Here is a 21,909-nt window from a genome sequence, read left to right as displayed (position 1 = left end):
TATTTAAAGAAACAAATAGTGATTTAATTTGCTAAACTCCTTCCCATGTCAGCAAAGCTTAATGGTCATATTCTGGTTAATCTCCTGGATAGTCATTTGTTAAAATGTAGGCTGAGTCAGCTTGGTGACATTATTCTTAGGTGCGGGTGCTGCAAAATAGAAAAAGTCACTGGTCTTGGCTCCAAAGGCTGCTTGTCTCAAGCATCACTTCTTTCCTCTGGATTCAGTTTTTCTTTTTGTTCCATGGCACAAAAGTAATATGGACTCACAGCAGAAAATCATATCCTATAGAAATAAAGGAAACAAAAATTACCCATAGCTCCACAACCTGCAGGTAACGATTGATAACATTTGGACATATCAAAAATACCCAGTTTACCAAATATATTTGAATATATATTTTTGTTTCTTTGCAGAAGTAGATAACTTTTGCACCTGTCAAGATACACTTATAAGGTACCTATCATTTGGAACTGATTTTTCAGTCCCAATCACTGTGAACATTTCCCATCATCTTTCTGCTGTAACCAGCATGAAGCCTATTCTTCCGTCAACAGGTTTTAAGTTACCACAGGCAGATTTCAGCTGTCCCACTGTCTGCACTGAATTCCTTAGACCTCCAGGCCACCCTATTGACTTCCAGGTGGAACTTCCAGAATCCTCTTAAACCCCTTACCCTGAACCAGAATCCTGCATGAGCTTTCCTCCCACCTCCCACAGCGGCCCCAAGAAGGGGATCTTCACCTCCCCTTTTATTCCAGGCCACTATCCTCCATAGATCCCTTGGATTTATAGGTATTTGTGTTGCATCATTTCTTACATAAATCATTTTTCAAATGGGCTCCATTCATGTTGCTCATCATCCCCCCAACAAGCCACTCCGCTCACCTCTTTGCTGTAACTGTTTCCTCTGCTGATTTAACTCCCTCCCACCCCCCTACCCCCCATACTCTCTTTCTTTGCCTGGGTTATTCTTTGTCTTAACATCCAGATCTTTTCTGAAACCATAGTTTCTCTGTGTGCTCTCCCGCTCCCTCTGGACTGTGTGATTGTGTGTGACTCCAGGACTCCTGGTCCTGACACAAGGTAGGTGGCAAACCGTCTTCCTTGAATGACCCTCCCAGTCAGGACCTGAGCCTGTCTGAGAAGGGTTGGAGTTATCTACCTCTTGGCCTTGACATTGAGTGATGAAAAATACATGTTGATGATGGTGATGATAAAATATTTACAGGAGGATAATGTGGAAGAATAAGAAAAGCAAACAAATGCACAGTGATAACATGAAGTAACATAAACACTGAAAAATATTCAACTATATAAACAGCAACAGAAACATCAATAGCAGCTACCACAAAACCAGGCATGGAAAGTCAAGAATAGTAGCTCTCCAAAGATACAACAATGTAAAAAGCTGGCAGTTACTTCCACACATGGCATCTTTTACTCCTTACTGCCATGTAACCCATACATACTTAAGAGAAATGATTCTGCTTTTTAATTTTTTCCATTACGAGTTCATGGAAATTTTATAATAGAAAATGTAACTTTTAAATTTTGTTTTATTTGACTTATGGGAGTAATACAGGTATATTATAAAAACTGCAGACAATACAGTATTTGATAGAGCTCAAGGTGAAAACTTAATCTGTATAAACCCCTGATAAATTTCATTTTAAATGTATTGAAAGATTGAGTATCACCCACATGATCATCTGCCAAAGGAAAGGATTCAAATGAGAAGTTATCTCATAGAATCTTAGCTCTGCTCTTGCTAAAACTTCTCCCTTTCAAAAATGAGTAGAGATGAGGGAATTCACCTCTCACAAAAATCTTTTAGAAATTATGGGGTAGAGGCAACAAATTGGAATTGAAATGTGAATTTTGACCCCGTCACTTATTTCTGGAAAGGCCTTCAGGTTATTTTTCTTATCCCTATCAGGCAAGGTGACTTTATGTGGAAAGTTCTAGAGTCTGAGTCACTTCTCAGTTTTGCAAGGATGAAGGTAAATGCTTATGTAACTCTACCTATAGAATTTAGAGCACAAATAATTTAAAGGTTTTTTCCCCTCCTTTGCTCTGGGATGAGATAATGAATGTGGAGGCTTTGACACAACACTGAGCACCCACATGAATAATCAAGAGTATTGCCTCCCTCTCCATCCTTCTTTCTTTCCACAATATTTTAGATTTAGAAATATAAATGATCATGAAATAAGACTCGACAGTATGCTATTTTAGACATCATCATAGCTCATCCATTCCTTCAAGTACATACTTTCCCTTTGTTTTTGTTTTTACTTTCCCTTTTCTGTGATTTCTAGTTGCTGCAGGCCCGGTGGCCATCACGCTGTGGCTACCAAAGCCTGTAAATGTGCATCAAAACTTGCAGAGTGACTGTCTCTGGTGAATCCTCTCACTGTCCCCTGCCCATGTCTGGCCTGTACCCCTTTCTTGTATGCGTAAATAAATATACACAATGGAATATTGTGTATATTCAAAAAAGATAAATTCATGACATTTGCAGCGACATGGATGGAGCTGGAAGGGATCATGCTTAGTGAAATAAGCCAGAAAGGAAAAGAAAAATACCAGACGATTTCACTCATAGCAGGAGTGTAAGGGATCGGGGGAAGAAAGGTAATTGTAATAAAGTAAAAACGAAATCAACTAACAACTATAAACCAGAGATATTCTACAGCAGTGGAGTGGGGAACAGGATCAAAACTGGGGCGGGAAGAGCACATGGGACTATGGTGATGGCACACGGGTGAAGTGATGGGAAGTCCATGGGGATTACAACTGAGGTGGAAAAATGTACAAAATGAAGAAAGATATAAAAACTATATAGATTAAACTTGCAGAGTGAGTGTCAACAGCTTGAGGAAAAATATCCCAGAAACAATAATAGTGCTTTTTTTTTAAAGCATCATTGTGTCATAAACACAAAGGATGATATATGGAAATGTCTGAGTGTGAACATACTGTATTTTGGAAATATTTTCCCTTTTATGTATGTCCAAAAGTGAAATTTTGGATGAAAATTCTACCTAAGACTAACAAGAAGCTTGATAAAAATTAAAAAGTTAAGGGATGTGAAAAAAGCATTGTGTTAAAATTAACTGGCTACAGTTTTTATTTTAATGATTTGTGAAATAATAGTGTATCTCATGGTTAATGGTATCTTAAATTGAATGAAATGTAGTAATTCTAGTTGTCTTTGAAAACACATTTTCTTGAGTAAAGACATGGCAATTGTTTTTGACCATCTTTTCTAATATAATATAAGGCAATAGCAGAAATTACACTAATGGCTAATAATTTAGGAAGAATGAGGGTCACTTGTGGGGAAAAATTAAAAAAAAAAACAACACAAAACATGTGTCCCTGTTTCCTGCCAACTCTATATCTGGGTTCCAGAAACACTTATGAGGTATTATTCACTGTAAAGACTCCTGAACAAAATAATCTGAATTGTCCCATATCTTCTTCTGTTGCATGATAACAGCTTGTCTTGAATGTATAAAGTGCTGGATAAACAGTGGAGATCTTGCTGGTATAGCTGATGTGTCAGAAGTGTCAAACTAGAAAATATTTATCAGTGGCTGTGGTATAGTTTGCGGTAAGTTCATTGAAAAGCTTAACTATTCATTAAGTATGTTTTGGTTTTGGACACGAAGTTAGTGCACGAGAAGATCTGCAACAGCTCCTAAGAGGGATTATTGGGGAAACTTTTCTCCCAAGAGGCAGAAGGGTAGACATCTGGAAGTTTCTGGTATTCAGCAGAGCCTTGAGTATTTCCAATTTGATCTTAATTTTACTTTCTGTTTTTCTAAAACCTGCACCCATACATACAAATGTGGGCCCATGCTAATTTCCATGACTGGTTCAATTTGTCAAAATATAATAATTTGCTCTCCAAATGCACATGTTAAGAATTTCTGATAAATAGCACTCTCGCCCTAACAATTCCCCTTTTAATCACAAATAGAGAGCACATAAAGTGGCTTGCCATCTGTACACTGGCATGTTTAAAATTCTTCAGATATTAGCAGATTCTTTTCTGTTTTTGCATGAATCCAGTTTTGCCTGGCTGCAGAATTGAGTGTTTTTGGCCTCTGCTAACTCTGGTTTCGAATGGAATACAAATGGTAAATTTTAAATGGGCTCAACAAAAAGCATTTGGTTTTGACTTTGCTTGCAAGAAATTGAATTAATCAGAAATTGGCAAAGTATTTTTTCAAGAGCAATAGGAACAAAGTATGACGACTTATTTGAAAAGGTTGATAAAAGGCAAACTTGAAAGAGATCAAGCATGTATGATTTAAATGTTCTGAACCTTTAGACTTTTAAATACAATTGCTTTTTCTCACTGATAATAAGAATAGGCCTTGTTGTCAATTATATGCATAAAATGGCACTATTTAAAGCCCTCTCACAAGAAACTTCCTGCAGGAGGAGCAGTATGTACAGTGAATAAGAACCACAGCCCTGGGGCGGGTGATCCCTGGTAAATCCCTGCACTGCAGTCTCCTGCTTGTATCACTGTGGGCAAGTTCCTTAACTGCTCTGTGCTTCACCTTTCCTTGTCTGTAGGCTGGAGCTGACTGCATAGCACCTGTATGTGATTATGTGTGCATTACATGAGTAGTTGCACGTCAAGATACAGGAGGCTCTGTGTCAGTGACATTGCCGCTAGTAACTGCAGAGGTCTCATGCTGAGCGGCCTTCCATAGTGATTAACGGCTTCCTTGCCTCCCAGTTTTTCAGATGATACTTTTAAGTTACCAGGTGTTGGGCCTTTCTGGTGGCCTAGAGGTTAAGTCTCAGTGTGCTACCACTGCTACAACCTCAGTTCAATTCCTATTCACCCCTGTTCCCCATGATCCCCAGCCAGGGAGCTGACCCTCAGGGTGCAGCAGACCTCTCCTGACCCGCTCGCTGCTCCCCTCCGCAGTATATTTCAGTTGTCTGCCTGTTTGCTCCTCATCCTGTCTTTGGGGAATCCTTTCACCCTCTGGTACCTCTGGTCTGTCCCCCAGTTCCTTTACACTAGAACACTAAAATAAATAAAATCTTTAAAAAAAAAACACAAGGAATTTTGAAAAAAGAAGAAAAAGAAATTACCATTATTTTATGCATCCTGGCAATTCTTCAGAGAGGTATATTCCTGCATCACTTTTTTCTGTGAGGCAACTGAGGTGCAGAGAAGAAAAGCATCCTGGTCACAGCGTGTGGGAAGGAAGAGGCAGAGCTGGGATTCACACCCAGCCCCACTGATGCTATAGCTGTGGGCCTCCATGTGTCTGCAAAGACTCCCTGAAGAGCATAGGACAGAGGGCCCATGCTAAGCAGCCTAGTGTGCTCCCAAGTAGCTCCCTCACTGTGACCCAATTCGGCTAATATTAATGGCAAAGAATTCCAGATATCAGGTAATGAGCAGAGACCAGGCGAGACCCAGGTAAAATTGCAAGTGATAATTTGACTCTACCCAATGTTGCAACCTTCATGTTTTTTAAAAAGCAGCTGTGGAATCTGAAGAAAAGAAAGGAGCTCAGAAACACATATGCTCACCCCCTCATATTTCAGGTATGAGAAAGGAGGCGTGGAGAGCGGTAATAGCTGGCAGAGTTCTTGGGTGAAAGTGATGGAGGTGAGCTGGAAAGCGAGGCATTGCCTGCAGGTGGGGGCGCGCTCTACCCACCGATTCATGACACTTAGGCCGTTGCTTTGCTGTTTCCAGAGGCCCAGTAGGAAGCCCGACTTCACTGAGCAAATGGGCAGAATAAGGAGATCTATAAAAACAGGGAAAACACCACGCAGAGGCTTTAGGACTTTGTGGAAAGGAGTCAGTGAATTGTGCGTGGAGGTCTTTGGAGAACACTTGTATTATTGTCTTAGGACTACTGAGTGGCACGAGAATGATGCCCATTGTGCTCACACATAACTTTTAGGAGCAACTTTCTTAGCGAGCTCTGAGAATTTTTCTTGACCAGTAACATGAGAATTAAAGCAAAAACAATGTCTATATCTGTATTAGTTTGTGAGGGTGCCCCAAGAAAGGACCATGAACTAGGCAGCTGAAACAATGGAAATAGTTTTTTTATCGTGCTGGAGGTTAGAAGTCCAAGATCCAGGTGTCAGCTGGGTTGGCCTCTCTCCTTGGTGTACAGAGGGCCCTCTCTCTCCTCATCTTACAGGGTCTTCCCGCTGAAAGTGTTTGAGTCTCTTCTTAGCTGTCTGAGTCTCTTCTTACCAGGCTTGTTGGATTTAATGACCTCTTTTGACGTCAGTGCGCTCTGTAAAGGGTCTAGTTCCAATACAGACCCATTCCAGGGGAGTTACGGAGATGCAGGACTTCAACACATGCTTTGGGGGAATCCAACTCAGCTCACAATATCTACCTCTATATTTATAGCTGCATCTGTCTCTCGACCTACATCTGCATCTATCTCTATATTTATGGGTCTTACTTGAACCTGAAATAAAATTAGCAAGAACTCCTGCAAATCCTGTTGTATGACCAGGAAAGGCTGCATCCCCAAATCTCATTTCCCCAGTTTGATTAGCATGTGGCCTGTGAGCACAAACTTATTAGGAATGAGCATTCTCACAGCCAACAGTTACTTAATTTCAGGCTCTGGAGACCTGCTGCTCCATTAATTCTGGAAGCCTGGGGCAAGTCACCCAGCTGCAGCCTGGCTGTCAGAGCTCCGTGGGGTCAGACCTGGAAAGGTGCACTGCGGGCAGCAGAAAAGGCTGCACTGTGAGTATCGGTGCCTTTGGTCTGCGATTCTCTTTGAGGCTGGTTCTAAAGGCTCGCACTTGTTTAAACACAAAGGGTACAGACATGAATGTGGGGCAATTATTTGCTGCTTTTAAGCAAGCAGGCATGTGAAACTAGAATGTGCAGGGTTTTTTTCTTAAGAAATGAAGTTCATCCAAGAATTTGGCATTTTCCCGTATACCTCCCTTGCTTACTTGCTGCCTCCTCCCTTCCTCTGCTTCCTTATCTCCCGCTCTCAATTATTTATAGAGCGAAGGCTGCAATGCACAAGGCACTCTGCTAGGTCTTGTGGGGGATGAAAGGTGACTCAGAGGCTCTCTTCCTTGCATGCTTTATTCTGATAACCTGTTCCCAGTCCTGGTTGGGTTCTGCTTGCAGGCACTGCTCTGCTAGTTCTTGGCAAACTTGAAAGTTGCTTGGGCTAAGTGTCCAGATCGCCCGCACGGCCAGCTTTCCCCTTCCTCCCACAGAACTGGCAGCTCTCTTCCCCAGGCCTCGGTCCCCCAACCCAGGCTGCCAGCTCTGACCCCTCTGCCCTTTGGCAGTCACAACACTCTGTCTTGCTTTCTAGACAGCTTTGTTTTCCTTTTTCATGAGCTATTCCTTCCGATTCCTCCCACTTCCTCTTCTCACTTTGACTGTTTTCCTGATTGCATTGATCATCTCAGAGGAGCCAGCTTAGTGTGAAAAAAATAAAGGTTCTAATGATTTGCTTCCTCTCTGCTCACTGTTATTCATTCCAGGGAACAGAGATTTGCTTAAGAACTCCTTCCTTGGAGCTGAGCATTAAAAGCTGACCTTGGTTCGTCTGTCCATCTCCACAGCCCTCAGCCCATGGTAACGTTACCTCCTCCCACACATGTGTTTGTTCTTTAAAGTGAGGAGTGGCAAGGGCAGAGAATGTAAAAAATGAGATTCCATGGTGTGGTTTAAATCTTATCTACAGGTTACAAGTACTAAGATTCATGTCTGTAATAGAATCTAAAATGGGCATACATTTTATTCTTACAACTTCGTTTGACTGGGAAAAAGTGGTCAGAGCTGCTGTTTTTAAAAAAGATTTATGCATATAGAACTGGTACGGGGCAGTCTCACCAGAGACAGAGGGGGATGCAGATCTACGAAGGACACACTGAGGAGAGCAGTGGGTGAGATAGGAGAGGTCTCCTATGCCATGTGGGTCACCTCCATGGCGGGGAATCGAACTTGTGCTGAAGCGTCTGTGTGTAGCTTCATAGCGCTGCATTTTAGCCCATTGAACAACCAGGGAGGACTGAGATCTACTGTTTTGAAAATCACATTGCACAGCCAGATTGTGTGTGCTCTCTGTACCTGCCAACCCCTGGAAGCCAGCCTCCCTCTCTGTCTGCTTTCAGAATCATGCCCAGCAAAGCCCCATCCATCTCCTGGGCACCTGAGAACTCATGAAGTCAGTCTCTGCCTAAGAGTACAACTTGGGTTGGGGTGCATCTTGCACCTGAGAAACAAGCAGATTCGGGTGCTCAGTTCAAGTGGGGAGTGGCTCAAAAGGAAGAACATTCTCCAGCCTTCTGTCACCACCACACTGCTAACTCTAGTACACTTAGAACCTTTACCACTCATTCAGACTTGTCATAATATGCCCTTGACATTGTTAACTAGCCACCCTTAAGACTGGAAATGCTTGTCGTCCACTAACACGCCAGTTCTGGGTGAGGACAGCTCTTTGTTTCTTTCTTTGTTATTTGTCTCTGATGCCTAGTGCAAAGTTGGCGCTTATGAATAGGGTCGATTGACAGCAGGGTCTATTGAGAACCAAGTTTAGAAAACAGATTTTGGAGAAATCACAATTTTATTGTCAGTACATCCATAGGAGGGTCTGATTTCCATGCATTCTGCATGGAGAAAGAAGTTACTAGTCGAATAACGCTTCGTTTGGTTCAACTTATTGAGTAGCTGCTTTGCACTTGACACTAAGTCAGGATGTTCCTGTTTCATGTGGATTTCAGAGTTGAAGGAGGTGCCTTGCAGTCCACCCTGACCTGAGGCAGATCTTGTCCAGCAGCTAGCCATAGGTGATCAGCAGCAGTGTAAGTGGTGCCAGCCACCTGGCTTGGACTGTCTAGGTGGGGAGGTGGACTTGCCACCATTCTAGCTGCCCAGGTGGTGCTGCAGTGCTGCACCCCCCCCCCCCTCACCTCAGGCCCTCTCTGGGAGCCAGCATCAAGTCAGCAGGCTTCACTCAAAGTCTGCCGGTGGCTCTTCAGGAAACTTCAAACTTGTCTGCTTAAGACACAGCGTGCAAAGAGGAAAACAAACCCTGGCAAGGCTAATAACAGGGGTTTGCAAGCTGCGCTTTAGCACGCCAGTCACAGAAGATCCACGTGTTATTCACTGGCTCGTTCCGTGCGCTGGCTCCCCCACTCTGCCATCCTCCAGCTCCAATGTTGTGCTGCAGCAGGATTCGGTCGGAGTCTGGGCAGAGCCCCCTTTATGAACAACCCACCGGGCTGATTCTGCTACAGCAGAAGTGATCCTTGCCTTCCGAGCCGCACATAAAACAAGGAGGTCCTTAAAGGGACCTGCCTGGTCCTCCGTGCAGCCGCAAACCCGTGTCGGTGCGGACTCGGCGACTCAGGTTCTCGCGGAGAGAATGAATGGAGAGGGCGCTTGAGAACCCCTAGTCCTCCCGGAATCCGGCTGGGAGGGAGCTGAGGCCCGAGCGCATGGAGACTACCAATCCCCGGGGCCCCGAGCGCGATTAGCTGCTCTGGGGATGCTGGGCGCGCGTGGCGAGCATCCTGCCTGTGGTCCAGAGGCTGCCGGGCGCTTCCTGTGGTCTGCCAGCGCCGATCGGAGCCAGCGCCCAGAGGGAACCCGCATTCAGACCCGGCGCACCGGCTCTCCGCGGGTCTGCGAGCAGCCGGCGCGGATGCTCAGCGCTAGGATCTGCAGGATCCCCCCGATTGCAGGGATTTGGCTGTTTCGTCAAGCAAGATTGCCGCTCCGGAAGGTCTGCGAGGTAGATCTGCTTTCCAGCTGCTGTTGCAACTTCGGGACGGACTGTTGACTTCGCCGGGTGCCGGGGACTCTGTCCTGCACCGCAACCACTCCCGCCACTTGCCCAGCTCTCCTCTGAGGGCGCCTCTGGCACGCGGGGCAAGGAGGGGTTAAAAGACGAGCAGAGCCCCCCAGCTGCTAACCTGTGTGACCGCCTGTGTTGTGGGGTTCTGAGAGGGACCGTGTGCTGCCCGGGGAAGCAATGCAAGTCTCCATAGCCTGCACAGAGCACAATTTGAAGAGTCGGAATGGCGAGGACCGACTTCTGAGCAAGCAGAGCTCCACCGCCCCCAATGTGGTGAACGCAGCCCGGGCCAAATTCCGCACAGTCGCTATCATCGCCCGCAGCCTGGGGACCTTCACCCCCCAGCACCACATTTCTCTCAAGGAGTCCACCGCGAAGCAGACTGGCATGAAATATAGGTATGATTCCCTCTTCCCCAGGGGTTCCGTGTGTACAGGTGCCTTGGGGAAGGTGCAGGGGTTTTGAAAAGTCACTGACCCTCGGTGGGTTGTTTCATTTAGAATTCTCAGGTGTCTCTAAAACACCCTCCTTAGGAGGGTGCAGAACACAGATTGGCTATTGTGCTGGGTGTGTGTGTATGAGATTTAAAAAAAAAAAAGGAGGGGGGACCCATTGTGTATGTTCAGAAGTGTTACAAACACTTTAGATATGCATGAATTCCTGTCTGCGGAGATAACACAACTGCTAGAGACTGGACTGAGCTCAGGGTAGCTTTTTTAAACGCAAAGGTGTTTGTCCTATTTTTTTGGCACAGACTGTAGTTTCTGCCCTTATACTATTAAAAATAGTTTCTGGTCTACATTCCTGTACATACACCACAGACTTATGTACCTTTTGAACCCAGGGCTCACATGCTATACAGAGCTTGTAAGGAAGTTTTGTTGCAGGAAGAAACACCTACAATGGCAAATTAGACCGGACACTGCCACACTTAAATCCAATTACAGCTTGAAAGAAATGCAGAGTGTGTTGTGAGAAAAAGTCCATTACAATGCTACTAATTTTCCCACATGATTTTAAGCTCCATCTTTTTCTATAAAACAATAGAGGAAGATGGAAATCCTCCTGGTATTAGTTGATATTCTCTTTAATAAGAATGACTTACATTTGATAAGCAGAAAATTTTATTATTCCTTTATGTGACTCTTCCCTCTTCATTATATGTTTTGTCCTGATCCTTCCTGACTTTGTTTCTTTAAAACAACCATGTTTCTCATCTCTAAGTGTTTGCAGTTGGTGGTGCATTCTCCAAAGGCTTTGCTTACTCCAGTTTGCAGATATGATTTTGTCCATTATTTACATCCTGCTATCTGTCTTCTTTGTTAGGAATGAGGGTTTTGGGTGGAAGAAACTTAATGCGATTGAAAGAATTCACACCTAATATTGTTTCCCATGTGGAGTTTCTGCAATAAACATTAAACCAATTACTTTAAAAGTGATCATTGAAGAAGTTTCTCTGCCAAGTTGCAGGAAGGCTCACTGCAAAAGCACCAAGAACTGTTGTCTGAGGATCATTAAGAAAGAAAATCAAGTGTCTGTAGGGAAACCCCACTAAAGGCCTATAAGTCCTTGCCTCAGTGGCACCATACAATGGAAGCAGTTTGGCCCGGGCAGTGCCCGGCAGCATGGGCTTTTCCCAGAGTTCCTGTGATGAGAGTTAGGGACAGGTCCCTAACTGGACTGCAGTCCCCAGTACACTGGCATTTTCTAGAGCTGCCACGTGGCACCCGCCCAGCCCCGGCCTGATGCCCACAGAGGTATGGCTTGCAGGGCAGCTGCTCAGGTGGAGAGAAGCTGCTTCCTTCCTCCAGGCTGCTGGCAGCCAGACCCCCAGGGTGTTAGTAGCACCTCACCTTGGCCTTTCTTTTTGAGACTAGAAGAAATAAATGGTAACAGCCTCCTTCCTTGGAGCAGTGTGTCTTAGGGATTTCTGGATCATTGTGTTGGAAGAGTTCAATTTTAGCAGGGTTTTCGGAGGTAGGAGCTTTCCATTGAGATATTTCTGGTAGGACCGCTCAGCTCAGATTGAATGAATGGATGTCTGTCTTGGCCGAAAGCTTAGTGCATGAGGGAGATTTGCTTGGCTATCTTTCATTACTGGCAAGGTAGCACTGCTCTTCTCTGACAGAAAGTTAGTCATTTGTGGCCTTCAATATCCTTTGAGCTCTGTTGTTTATGGTGACTGGACAAGTACCTCATCTCACTCCCCTCTCATTGGAACCACTCTATGACAGATAGAGCTCTTTGTGTACTTAAAGGTGACTTACACGCTTCCTCTTTCAGATGCTGAGAGTGACCCTTAAAAAAGATGATGAGATTGTGCCAAATGTACATTTCACTTTCTTAGGTTTGGAGACAGACAGACAAAAAGGTCGAAGGGAGAGAGACTAACCATGCACATTATTAAAAAATTAGAAACATTTTAGTCTTCTAATTATCCTTTACTCTCACATTGCTGCCATTCAAACATAGTGCTTGTGTTCAAACATATATGCTTGATCTATTTATTAATGATAAAGATAGCAAAAAATGAGCAAAATGCCATATATGGAGGGTGGTGGTGATTGATTTGGTTAAGGATTCAGGAGTTGTCTGAAGATACAAGAATGGTATGTGTTTATAACAATAGTCTCACACTTGAAAAGGATTTCATGGATATAATTTAATCTGGGATCCATGAACCCCGTAGAAGATGACAAAATGCTCTCTGCATTTTTCTGAGGAGAGGGTTCATAGAAGTCAAAGAGTGCTTACTACTCAAAAATGGTCAAAAAGCAGTGCTATGGCATTCATTTAACTAAACAATATTTACTGAGCAACTTCTGTACGCCAGGAATCCCACTAGAACTTGCTACATGAAGGTGCAGATCTAGACAAGGGTTGGGGCTTCCATTCAAGTTGAGGAGACAGATCTGAAAGAAGAAAAACATAGAAAATAGCAATCTAATGGGAGGCATCCTTTTGAAGTCTGTGTTTTAGGGATGATACAGCTATGCCTGGGCAAACTTAGCTTGTCCATTTGATGTTACCACCTCTGCTTCAGTTCCAGGATACATGGCTGCAGTGTGGGACATGAGTAATATTACCCTTATCTGCCAGCCATTTGCCATTCTAGGAACTTCTTTCAGGTTCCAATATTGCAGTAAGGTGATACCTGCTAATCTAGGACCAGACTACAGTGTTGATAAATATGTAGAATGTCTTCTACTCATATCATACTCTATGATATCTAAGGCCCAACTCATATTTTAGTTCCTGCTTACCACCCATTAATCAAAAACTTACTTGGGATTCTAGAAAGAATTAATATATATTTGTGTGAAGCATCTGAATTTTGCAAGAATAAAGTGCTCAAGCCACTATTAAAATCACAACACCATTGTGCAAAAATCTTGCATAAAACTAGCTATTGTTTCAAAGTTGAAGTTAAAAAAAATTCCTTAAAACCATCTTCTAGTTAAATGATACTGACAGCCCCAAAGAACAAGATCCCACTTACTTTTTATCCTGGGGACTGTGTTGTAAGTAAGTAACCAAGGGCTATTCTTTTTCTTATACTTTACATCTGTGCTTTGTTAACTCATGAGAGTTCCTTTATTTTAATTTTGTATGTGTTGACCTTGGAGTTCATCACACTATGTTAGTTTGATGTTCATGCTGTAACCATACAGGATAGACTTAGATACATATATGAACTTTTCATCCTAAGAGAACTAAATCTCTCAGAACAATCAGATTTATTTGTTTTTTAGCTTTTTTCTTTTAAAAATTATTTTACTATATATATGTATATTTATGTTATTCTTCATTTTGGACATTCTTTCATCTCAGTTGTAATCCCCGCGGGTTTCCTAGAGTGATCAGGCTATTCATGTTTGGCTAATCTCAGAGCCTCTGTTATTTCAGAATCGAGCAACTTTGCACTCATAAGCTACCCACCTCTCATATTCTGGAATTGTTACTTTTGTTCTATAGCAATTTGACTGCTGAGGGACCCAATTTCATTAAGAAAACATTTATCAAAAATATATTCCTCCAGGTCAACATAACCTTATGTTGTATAATTACATAGAGCATATTTTAAAATTCTAAAGAGAATTCTTTCAAAGAAGAACTGTTGTCTGGACAATCATCTTTAGATTTCACTAACTCTAGAGTTTAGATTTTATCCAGTTTTTCAGCTTAATGATACTTTGCCTTTATGTCACCATTGAAAACATTATTTAAACTAATTATAGATTCAAAGGAAAATGCAAAAAATATCCCAATACAGGAAATTTCTCTGTACCCTTAATCTGTTTTTTCCTAGTGATACTACCTCTCTTAATGATAGCACAGCAAATCAAAACTAGTATATTGACATTGCTGCAATTCACAACTTTTTTTTTCAGATTTTACTAGTTATAAACCATATATGTAAGCATGTCTATTTGTCTATGCAACTTTACCACATATAGAAATTTGTGGACCCAGGACCCAGTGCTACAAGAAGAATCAGCATATTTCACCACCACAAAGTTCTTCATATGACCTCTTATAGCCACATCCACTTCCTGTTCCCCAACCCTAATTCTGTGATTCAGCTCTATAATATTGCTCTTTTGAGCACTTACAAGTGGAATATAAATGGAATCATGCAGTATTTTGGAAGTGACTATATATTTTGTTCATGCAGCATGACTCTCTTGAGGCTCACTCAAGTGGTTGTGTGTATTGATAGATCATTCCTTTTTATTGCCAAATAATATTTTGTGGTCTGGATGTTTCATAGTTTTTTTTTTTTTAATTTTTCACCATTCGTTGTCAATCAGGTGGTCATAATCAAGACTTTTAGCATGTATTAGATAGCTTCAATTATAATGTTTTTTTTTTTTACAAGATTCTGTCAATGTCATTCAAAAGCTCAGGGGATAATATGCACACTAAGCTACATGACATGTAAAGTTCTTCACGGTCTGGCTTCCATCATGCTTTCCAGTCACCACTCTGTTCTTATATCACCTCAAGCTTTATCAGAAGTACTTGAAAGAGGACTTACAGTACCCTGAAATTTCTTATTATTTTTTGCCTCTGTATCATTTTCCATGCTGTCCTTCAACTTTGGAATTCTACCCCTTATAATCAGTCAGGTAAACTATTATTTGTACTCTGACACCCAACTCTATATTTACTTTTCCTGTGAAACCTTCCCACATCGAGTTCTTACTTGTTTATTCCCCGTTGCCTCTGACTTTTACTTGAGTTATGTTAGTGACTGATCACATATGTTTTGCTGTTATCTATTTGCATCTGTGTCTTACCCATTAGTCCATGAACGGCTTGAGGACTGACTGGGTCTTATTCATTTCCATAACTCTAGAATCTAACCTGGAACAGACACATTATAGCTACTAAGTAAATGCTTGGGAAATGAATGACTATATATATGGGATGTTATGTTAATTCTGGAGATAGCGGTGACTTAGAAAGGCGAGTAGAGCTTGGACAGAAAATACCATGAGAGGAAGAAAGGAAGTATGACCCCAAGACTTTAGATGTATTGGTAAGAAATAATGAATTTGCACAGAAGGCTATATGCCAGGAAGTAGTGAGAGAGAATCTCGCAGAGGTAAAGAGAGGTTGAATAGAGTATGGCATGTTGGAGGCTAGGATAAGTTATTTAAACTTGAATTGAACACCAGCAATGGAGAACCATTGTGGAGATTTGAACAAGGTGTCTATGAAGTTTTATTAAGAAAGAATTAATTTGCCAGTTGTTCAAAAAGATAAAAAAGATAATCTGAGAGTTATGAGCTTGAAGTAAGAGAATTTAAATTGAATTCCATTGCACCCTATTTTTTTATTATAATAGTTTATTTAAGTGTTTCTGGAGTGAGGTAATGATGGGGGATATAGGGAGGCAATAGGAAAAAGTGGAGAAAAAAGGGGACAAAAATTTATCCTCTGGAATTGGAACACTTCCTAGTTTTTTAAAAATTATTATTAATATAATAGTTTGTTTTTACATTATTTTGTACCTTTTTCTATCTCAGTTGTAATCCCCATGGGCTTCCCATCACCAAATCACCCGTGTGCCATCACCATAGTGCAGTGCACTGCCCCCATTCCCCTTTTGTGATCCCATTCCCCACTCTACCCCCATAAATTATCTGTTATATAGTTGTTCATTATTTTTTTTTCCCCCCCCCCAGTCCTTTATGCTCCTGCTATGAGTGAAACAATCCAATATTTTTCTTTTTCTTTCTGGTTTATTTCACTAAGCATAATCCCTTCCAGCTCCATCCAGTTTGCTGCAAAAAAACCACGAGTTTATCTTTTTGATTGCTGAGTAATATTCCATTGTGTATATATACCACATCTTTTTAACCCTATCATCTACTTTTGGACATTTGGATTGATTCCATGTCTCCCCTATTGTCAAAAAAGCAGCAATAAACATGGGGAACAGGTGTCTTTTTGAATCAGTATTTTTGTGTCTTTTGGGTAGATACTAGGAGTGGGATTGCTGGGTCATATGCTCCATTTTTAGCAGTTTGAGAAAGCTCCAAACAGTTTTTCGATGGTGGTTGTATTAGTTTGTATTCCCACCAGCAGCTATAGCACTCTATTTTGATAGAAAGAATCAAAACTACATAGAAAATCTCAGAGTGGATGCCTTTCCCATGCCATTCCTCTCTCAGCCTCAGTAAAGCTCACATCTCACTCAACTGCTCTTTACCTCCCACGAATGGTGGGTAGATGTGAATCAAAGCAATTGAAGTGAACAATCAATCTTGTCAGCTGATTACGTAAAAGGGAGACAGAGAAAGAGAGAGAGGGAGAAGAAGAGAGGGAGAGAAAAAGAGAATACACAGGCATACACACTTGTAAACCTCCGTATGGGGAAAAGTGGGAGGAAATAGGTGGGCTGAAGAGGCGGCAGAGAAGAGCCAGCTCTGTGGCTGTGTTTCAAATAGAAATATTTGATTTAGGTCCAGAGAAGAGAGCAGCTTGATTATTTAAAGTGCCAGTTTTTTGGTAAAGAATACCATTGTCATTTCCACTGACACCCATGGATGTGGGCTTTCCTCTCTTCCTCAAAGCAAAATGGGAATATGGGGAGGTGGAGAAATCTTCCTGAAAATGAGTTGCTGATTCAATCTCAATGAGTTTATTCCACCTCTGCAAGGCACCAGTCAGAAGTCTGGCATCCATGGGATGGTGAGAAAATGGTAGGAAGGGTGGGAGGCTCCCAGAAGTTGTTAGGAAACTTTGTTCCAGTTCCATCGATTTGGAAGTGTGTGCGCGCGCGTGTGTGTGTGTGTGTGTGTGAGAGAGAGAGAGAGAGAGAGAGAGAGAGAGAGAAGTGAAGAAACCCTTCCAAAGTGTTCTAGAATCTTCAGTTGGCTTGTTCTAGATGGGGCCCTTAGTTCCAAGTTTACTCAACAACCCTCTTTAGAAGTTTGGGGAAGGGGGTTGGAGACACAATGGGCTTTGCGCACCTTTGGTGGTTGTGGTATGGTGGCAACACCTGAAGACATGGGAGCCTTTATTTCTGAATCATAAACAGTGTTGTAAGCCAATGTCACCTTAATGAAAAACTAAGTCATGAAAGTGACTTGCTTTTTAGATATTTTTTTAGTTCTGCAAAGATTTCGACTTGTGGCAATTTGAAAAAATGTTCTGAAAGGAAAATAGGAAATCAGATTCGTAAAGTTGACTATGCTCTTGCAAACTCATAGTCCATCATTAGTATATTAATTCATAAACAGTATGAGATACTGATCCAGCAAATAGGATTGAACAATAGGACTCTTGGATTCCTTGAGTATTCTTCAAAATTCCTTTTGGGAGAGAAAACCCTTTTATAAGAGGAACTGAATTCACAAACATCAATTCATATATTTATCTGCAAGAATTTCAAATCATTCAGATAAATAACCTTTAGACATAATTTTAAAATTACTCATTTTTGCAAGTTAATCATGTTATATGCTTAAAAATATTTCTTTTTTAAATTCTTCATTCTTTTCAGAATTAGAAATCAAGTGACAGAGACTGAAGAATTTAAGGCAAATGTCTTTTCCATTTCCATTTCAACATTGAAAATTATTAATCCTATATGATTGCTAGGATGATGTTAGCTGCAAACTACATAGAAAATCATAGATGGCAATTGAGATGTCATCTAGCCCAATCACATTATTTCATAGAGCAAGGCCAGTTCCTTGGTGCACATGAGGGTTCTGCTGGGAAGGTCAAGGCCAAACTCAGGTCTCCCAGCACTCTAGTTACTTCCCCACTGCGGCTTCTTGATTATGCCCCATTTCAACTCAGAGAAAAAGCCTGGAGAAGGGACAGTTTCCTTCTATACACAAGCACAGTTTGTGGTTCATGCTTTTGTATAAAGAAATGAAGACTTTGTGCCTGGAAAGCCACCCCAGACTTCTTGGTCTCCTGCAGAGTGGTGAGGACCCTAAAGTGCTACCCAGACTTCTATCTACTTGCACATGTTCTAAACGGGACATAAATTAATGTCCAGATGACAGCATGCTTAGCATCTGAGCATCAAAAGTGCTGGTTTTGCCACTAAACCATGGGTGTGGGTATGAGACGGTGCTCTCTGCCAACCTGGGATGCAAGACACACACTGGGCTTTCTGTGCCAAGCATATTTCACTCTCCCAGTGATTGGGAGATGGCTTTGAAAATCAGCGTCTGACACTCAGAATCAAAATGCAGCACATTTAAAAATTTCCATTGCGGGCCCTCCCTGGTGGTGCAGCAGGTTAAAGCACAGCACTAAGAAGCTAAAGTCACTTCAGCATGAGTTCGATCCCCGCCTGCCCGGGAGGTGATCCACACGGTGGCAGACCTCTCCTGACCCGCCTGCTGCTCCCCTCAGCAGTGTACTTCATGGATCTGCCTGTTCTGCTCCCCACTCTGTCTCTGGGGAATCCCCTCACCACCCCGGAGTGGTGTACCTCAGTTCTGTATGCACAAATAAATAATAAAATCTTTTAAAAAAAAGTTCCCATTGCAGGTTGACTTTCAGTTCCTCAGATTGGAGACCACAACAGAAGCCCAGCTGTGATTTTTTTTTTCTTGGAGGCAACAACTGGGCAGACTCAGAGGACTCGCTTGGGCCATCTGGTCCAGTTCTCGTGAGAAATCTGTCCTGCGTTTCCAATTTGCACTGTGCAGTAACTACTTGTAAAGGCCCCTGAAGAAATATTGTATAATCTCCTTTCATGGCAGTCATGAAAAAATTTGGCTCTTCTTTCTAAGAATTAGAATCATTCACTAAGCCCTGAAAGGGGAAGGTAGTTAAAATTCATGTTTGTTGGGCTCACGGACCAGTCAGGCTGGAAAATGAAGAGAAGAAGGAGGGCAAGAAAGCCGGGGCACAGCACTGAGGTGGGAACACCGGCATCCTGTGGACACTGGCCAGGGGGATTCCTTCCCATTTAGTACCTGCTCACCTGACCTATTCGCTGCTAAACTCTCCAAGAGCCCAAAACAAGGCCACCATACAAAACTCAGCTTCTTCCAAGATGCATTCAGAGCTTGTTGTTCTGTCCTGGGTTGAAAGGAAAAGCAACTAGTAATGATAACCTTCTTTCTAGACTTCTGGTGCTTGGAAACCATTACTACGATTCAGACTCCTAATTTCCAGAATGGTTCCTGTGATTTCCTCCTAGATTTTGTCTGCTCATCCCCAGCTGTGACTGACTCTCACTAAGCCCCCCATGGGATGATGAGAGTGACTCTAAGTCATCTGCAGTTGGAGAAAATTCCAAGGAAAAGTCTGGACTTTTCAGTACGGAAGCACAAGATTGCCTAATACCAGAAACATACTTGGTTGTCCTTTTTGCATTTGTTTTAAGGGAAAAATAATTACAGAAAACCTGAGCCAATCTTTGACAGAATTGTTGTGAGGAATTGTTTTTCATTCTAACCAATATTTTAGAATAAAGAAGATGACTATGCTGATACACAGTAGTTCTTACGAGCTCTAAAGATTACACTGGTGACAGCTGAAAACTCGTGGATAAAGAAATATGAAAAGATCAAATTTGATATCTAGGTTTCGATGGTAGTTGAGTATCCAGCAAGGAAAACAACCTGTTTTTAGTAAGACTAATTTGCTATTTGATAAACTCTATAAGAGAAGACTTCTTTTTCACCTAGCAGGTTTAAATGTAAAAGTAACTATGTGTGACTAGTATAGTTTTGTTTTTGCTTTTTTTGACCATTTTGGGGATAATTTTGTTTAATTGAGGTAACATTGATTTACAGCACTGTATATGATTTTTGAAGCATGGGATCATAACTCTCCACACCATGGCCTTCACCAAATCATCCAAAGTCCACCACAGTAGTCCTTTGCACCTTCTCCCTTCTATGCTCTCCACCCTCCCCTTTCCCCTCTGGTAGCTCAATGTTAGAGTCAGATTTCTAGATTTTCTTGTTTTGGTTTGTCTGTCCCTTTGTTTTTCTGTATTCCAAATATGAATGAAACCATCTTCTACTTTTGTGATTTATTGTATAGGGTACAGTGATTAATTTCACTGAGCACGATCCCCTCCTGGTCTAGCAATGTCATTGCCAATGGCAAGAGTTCATCATTTTGATAGTTGAGTAATTTCCAATCGCGCATGTACACATCTTCTTAACCCACTCATCTTTCTTTGGGCACTTAGGTTAATTTCATAACTTGACTGTTGCAATTGGTGCTTTTGCATTTTTTTGATAGCTACCCAGGAGTAGAATTTCTGGATTGTATGGTAGACCCATTTTTTTTTTTTATATTTTGAGAAACCTCCATACTGTTGTCCATTGGGACTGGACTAGTCTACATTCCCACCAGCAGAGTAAGAGTGTTCCTTTCCCTCCACCTTCTTACTAACACGTATTGTATCTGATCTTTTTGATACGGGCCATTCTCAGGGATGTGACATGACATTTTATTGTGGGCTTGATTTGATAATAAATGATTCTGAGTGTTTTTTCCACATGCCTTTTGGCCATCTGAATGCATGACTAGTATTATTAACAGAAGTTTTCAGTGTTGGTAATTGCCACTTTTTAGGACAGTGGCCCTGAGGGGGATTCACTGCAGGAAATTCCAAGCACAGAGTTCTGCTTCAGGAGTCTGTGTCTACTGGAAGGCCCATCTGGTTTAACAGGCTCTTATATAAGAAAAGCAAGTGCTTTCCTGAAGAACATATGCTAATAAAGTATCCTCCTTTCCATTTCTTTGAGATTAGTTTCCTCTTTAAACTTGGTTCTTATGTTACTGGGGATTTGTTAGCTTCTTGGGCCTAAGACTATTGCCACAACCTCACTATAAAAATCAACTGTGTAAATAATATGGCTTTAATGAATGCTACTTCTCTTTCAACTCAAGAATCAGCAAATAATCCTCTGAGATATTTGATGAAAATAAATCTTTGACTCACTGCCTACTCCATTTCCTGCCCCGACATGCACCAGTTCTCCTACAGTATTAGTCTGCATTTACTGAGAAGACTGGCGATGCTTTGAAGAAGACTTTGCCTGTTTCCAGAGCATTTTCAACTTGATGGAAAAAAAAAATGCATTTGTTCACTTTTAATGAAGAGAAAATAAACAAGTTGTAAAGAGACTTCTAGAAATCAGGAGACTGACTGCTTAGTCTGGAAAAGCTCAGAATCATTCCTTTTTAAAATAACTTTTATTCATTTATTTTTGTGTATAACTGGGATGTTGTCCAGAGGTGTGGGGTTGGAGGTGTGTGTGTGTGTGTGTGTGTGTGTGTGTGTGTGGATTCACCGGAGACAGTGGGGAGCAGAACAGGCAGATGTACTGAAATACACAGCTGAGGGGAGCAGTGGGAGTCAAGAGAGGTCTGCCTCACCATGTGGGTCAGCTTTCTGGCTGGGGATCTGACTCAGGCAGCAGTGGTTAGTGATTGCTTGGTAGTGCTGAGACTAACCTCTGTGCCACCTGGGAAGCCAAGGGTCATTCCTTAATCCAAGATAGATGTTTACTTGAGGAGATCAGATTTCACGAGAAGTTTCCTGAGGACTTCACAAGACCTG

General features: G+C 41.9%; 1 protein-coding gene across 1 annotated transcript in view; it reads left to right on the top strand.

Moving 5' to 3' along the window:
- Positions 1-9,125: 9,125 nt before the first annotated feature.
- KCNAB1 (potassium channel, voltage gated subfamily A regulatory beta subunit 1) overlaps positions 9,126-21,909 on the top strand; it is a 198,112-nt gene continuing 185,328 nt past the window's right edge. The window contains exon 1 of the mRNA XM_004682320.2: positions 9,126-10,246. Within this exon, the coding sequence (XP_004682377.1) occupies positions 10,026-10,246 (221 nt within the window). The 5' untranslated portion in view covers positions 9,126-10,025. The remainder of the gene's footprint in view (positions 10,247-21,909) is intronic.

Source organism: Condylura cristata, unplaced genomic scaffold (assembly GCF_000260355.1).
Source record: "Condylura cristata isolate star-nosed mole 26May11 unplaced genomic scaffold, ConCri1.0 scaffold00014, whole genome shotgun sequence".
NCBI lineage: Eukaryota > Metazoa > Chordata > Mammalia > Eulipotyphla > Talpidae > Condylura > Condylura cristata.
Note: the sequence above shows the minus strand (reverse complement) of the source record. Positions and strands in the feature narration are given on the sequence as shown.